Genomic DNA, 3,947 nt, shown 5'->3' with positions numbered 1-3,947 from the left:
TTCGCCCATAAAAATGGATCCCCTGGAATTAGTTTGTATGCAAATTGGTATACGATTTGCGCGAGTGCAAGAGAGATGGATGTAGAGGGAGAGACTGTCGTTTTGGTCGTCGCGACGTCGACGTCGATCGGACCAGATTTATGGCGCATCTGAGCCCTGGCGCTTCCACCCGAAACCCGCGTATTACAAGGGTATTCCCCGGTCGACCGACGGTAAATACACTTGCGGGCCCGACTCTCATTAAGCGGGATTATTTTAGGATATGAAATAACTTCGAGTCGATATTACGTAAACAGCGGACGGAAAACCGCAGTTTAAAATCCACTAGAATTTACTTAAAACTACTTTTCCGACATACGCTTTTCATTTTGCACGAACGACCGTCGTTCATTGTCCTTCAACAAAATTTCATTACGTAATTCCTTTAAATATTACGAAAACTTTTCACATTTTCGAAAACTTTAGACGCTAATAATTATAATCAAGTTTTTTTCTAAATTCACATTATAAAGAACATCGAAATGCAACAAAGTTTCTGATCATTAATAATGCAACTAGAATTGTACCAATTAATCATAGTTAGTATTACATAAGCTACAAATGCCACAAATGATTGATTATTGACAAACTCGAATTACGTTTAATGACATTTTATATTTATTACATAACTAACATTGATTTATAATAATTCTATAATTCTTACATAATCTAGCATTGTTTAATTTATGTAAATTTTATATTATAAACTATAAAAAAATAAAATGATAGGTCGAAAAACACATTTTAATGAATTTCTCATAAACTATAATAGGCAGAATGGACCCAAAAGACGCATACCAAACTTGGATACTTGGGAAACTAAACGTGTATTAATACATTACTGTGGTTTCCTCCGCTTGACTGCAATGTTCGTTCAAATATGCAGCAATAATAAATTAACGCTTGAAAACGCAATGTCTACAAAATTTACATCTATTTCCACCTATGATAACTTTTTTTTAAAGATGTCATGCGTTTCTAAGACATAAGAATAACATGTAACCTTGGAGATTGTTGATTTCATAATTAGCAATTACCATCTGACTGTTAATTCGAAGTTAATTAACAAACGTATTTAATTATTTTTTAATCCCGTTTCTTCATACTGCTCAGTGAAAAGAAGGAAACCAGATCATGGAATACTCGGAGCAAAATGAATACAAAAAGAACTAAATGTAATTAGACGTTAATTTGAGTGTATTCAATTATCTTTTAATAAACACAAATTATATATACTTTTTGTTCAGATTTTTTTTTTCATAAAAATGTACAATGTTTCATTACATTTCTTTTAATTATTTGTTAATAATCAATGCAAAGAGAGAAATTAAGTTAATAAACAATTATGATTGTGAATTACATAAAAATAAAGCTAAAAAAACGAAATTCTTACCTTTATTTTACTTTTTACTCTTCAGTTTTTGAATGAATTTCAGGTAGTTTATGATATATTTAAATAATTGTTAATATTTTTATTGGGTAATTAAGAATTAGATAACAATGAAAGTAATTTAAGTATGTATATTTATTAAAAGAAGATTACAATAATATTTACAAGTTTTTTGTTGTTGTTGTTGTTGAGGAAAATTATGGTTGCTCCGCGATTCCTAATTAGAAAAATATGACTTAAGCTTCGTTTAAATACGTTTGCTTCGGAATTACGTAATGTAAACGCAGCTCAGGTTTTTGTAAATTAAATGTGTTTGGATATAGTTATGTAACTGATGCATTGTAACTGATGCGTTTCTAAGACATAAGAATAACATGTAACCTTGGAAATTGTTGATTTCATAATTAACAATTACCATCTTAACAGTCAGATGGTAATAGTTAATTATGAAAAATGTACAAATTTACAATGTTTCATTACATTTCTATTAATTATTTGTTAATAATCAATGCAAAGAGAGAAATTAAGTTAATAAACAATTTGATTGTGAATTACATAAAACTAAAGCTAAAAAAAAACGAAATTATTTCTTACCTTTATTTTTACTTTCTTTAGTGTTTTCTTCAGTTTTTGTTCGAGTTTCAGGTTTGTGATTAAATTTTATTTAACTAATTTTTAATATTTCTTATTGGGTAATTAATAATTAGATAACATCAAAAGTAATTTAAGTATGTATATTTATTAAAAGAAGATTACAATAATATTTACAAGTATTTTTGTTGTTGTTGTTGAGGAAAATTATGGTTGCTCCGCGATTCCTAATTAGAAAAATATGACTTAAGCTTTGTTTAAATTCGTTTGCTTCGGAATTACGCAATGTAAACGCAGCTCAAGTTGTTGTAAATTAAATGTGTTTGGATATAGTTATGTAACTGATGCGGTTGGAATCCGTTAGATGGCGTTTTCGGCTACGGTTGTTGTGGGGGTGTTTTGGTAGCGGAACCTTCTCACCACTTGATGATTGTTGTTCGGAGAAGTCCTCATCATCGAGGCCGATCTGACTGGAACGCTGCATGCGGATGTTGAGAGTCTATTGCCATTCTTCCGCCTCATGCTGATGTAGGTTGTACAGGTGTTGTTTCGATGAAGCAATGTACTGTCCGTCCCCCCTTCGACGCCTGCCGGAAAAGCTAAATTCAATTCGCTAATAATCACCTTCTAAACTCGTGCAGAAGAGCTTCAGCAATCGTCGATTGATTGTAATAGTATTGAGTAATAGATAGAGAAAGAGTGAGAGGAAACGTACATACATAGACTTACTTGTCAGAGGGAAGCTGGTCGAAGGTCGATGGAGGATGCGGGTGGCGCAGCACTGTCTCAAGCAAGGAACCGAACTCAACACCTGGAAGAAGCAAGTCCGGAATCTGCTGTTCATGTAGCAATAGATGATGGGATTGTAGCAGGTGTGCGACATGGCGAACCAATGACTCGAGAACCACAGGTAGGTCATCAATCTCTCGTCCACCTCGTAGTTATCGGCGATCAGCTGAAAATATTGATATGAAAAGTGTGAAGAGATGAAAATTATCGTTCGTTCTGGTAATCCTCTTAAAAAATAATTTGCCCGTTTCACATGCTGCGAACAATAAAGCGCTCACACGTCCAAAGCCAATTTGCACGCCAAGTGAACACTCAATTGCCAATCATCTAATCTCATTCATTCCATTGCAGCAGGACTCTGCTTATCAATTTCAGTTTGTACTCACCCAAATTAAATTTAGAGGCAACCAGCATATCGTGTACACGACGACAACGGTGATCATCATCTTGACCATCTGGAATTAATCGACAAGACACAATTTCATTAGTTTTCTATTAACAGATTTTTTTTATTATATTGGATTTCCTCATCGGAAATTTATATCAATCAATCAATATTCTCATTATATTAAAAATAATAAAAGACAGAATAATTCAGTTATTTGAATTTAGACAATCTTATAACAAATTTACAAATAAAGCAGAGTTTAATCAATTTTATTAAATCATTATCAATTTTTCAACTTTGAACGCGTATTACAAAAATATGGATAAGAGCACAGGAATGTATCTACACTTGCTGGCTTCCCCAAACATTCAGCTTTCATATGCATTTTTTCGATTCATTCTATCTATTATAGTTTTCAAGTAAATCAATGAAATGTGAAAACACTGCTTTTTCGAGCATTTTTTCAACTTTGAACGCGTATTACAGCAATATGGATAAGAGCACAGGAATGTATCTACACTTGCTGGATTTCCCAAAAATTCAGCTTTCATATGCATTTTTTCAATTCATTCTATCTATTATAGTTTTCGAGAAAATCAAAGAAATGTGAAAACACTGCTTTTTCGAGCATTTTTTCAACTTTGAACGCATATTACAGCCAAACAGCTAAAACCACAGTAATATATCGATATTTCCTAGATTCCCCAAGCATTCAGCTTTCATATGCATCTGTTGGATTCATTCTATCTA

The 3,947-nt window shown here is 32.5% G+C and overlaps 1 protein-coding gene across 4 annotated transcripts; it reads right to left on the bottom strand.

Moving 5' to 3' along the window:
* Positions 1–1,639: 1,639 nt before the first annotated feature.
* On the bottom strand, positions 1,640–3,258 carry LOC108558356 (neuropeptide Y receptor-like). 4 transcript variants are annotated; one of them, XM_017915254.1, is made up of 4 exons: positions 3,196–3,258; positions 2,750–2,975; positions 2,358–2,619; positions 1,640–1,756 (listed from the first exon to the last, which is right to left on the bottom strand). In XM_017915254.1, exons 1-3 carry the CDS (start codon positions 3,253–3,255, stop codon positions 2,381–2,383), a joined length of 525 nt encoding a protein of 174 aa, XP_017770743.1. In that variant the 5' UTR covers positions 3,256–3,258; the 3' UTR covers positions 1,640–1,756; positions 2,358–2,380. The 4 variants fall into 4 exon arrangements, with proteins under 4 accessions (XP_017770743.1, XP_017770742.1, XP_017770744.1 ...); XM_017915253.1 differs by lacking the exon at positions 1,640–1,756 and having other exon boundaries at positions 2,228–2,619; XM_017915255.1 differs by lacking the exon at positions 1,640–1,756 and having other exon boundaries at positions 2,228–2,607.
* Between the last annotated feature and the right edge of the window lie 689 nt (positions 3,259–3,947).

The sequence above is a fragment of the Nicrophorus vespilloides genome, unplaced genomic scaffold (assembly GCF_001412225.1).
Source record: "Nicrophorus vespilloides isolate i.1.1-1 unplaced genomic scaffold, Nicve_v1.0, whole genome shotgun sequence".
Lineage (NCBI taxonomy): Eukaryota > Metazoa > Arthropoda > Insecta > Coleoptera > Silphidae > Nicrophorus > Nicrophorus vespilloides.
Note: the sequence above shows the minus strand (reverse complement) of the source record. Positions and strands in the feature narration are given on the sequence as shown.

Bases quoted from the DNA above. Each gene is read 5' to 3' on its own strand.
- LOC108558356 (XM_017915254.1), bottom strand. From the start codon at position 3,255: ATGATGATCACCGTTGTCGTCGTGTACACGATATGCTGGTTGCCTCTA. The intron at 2,976-3,195 runs GTGAGTACAAAC...CAATATTTTCAG, and splicing joins TGCCTCTAAATTTAATTTGG to CTGATCGCCGATAACTACGA. The intron at 2,620-2,749 runs GTAAGTCTATGT...AATTGAATTTAG, and splicing joins GACCAGCTTCCCTCTGACAA to CTTTTCCGGCAGGCGTCGAA.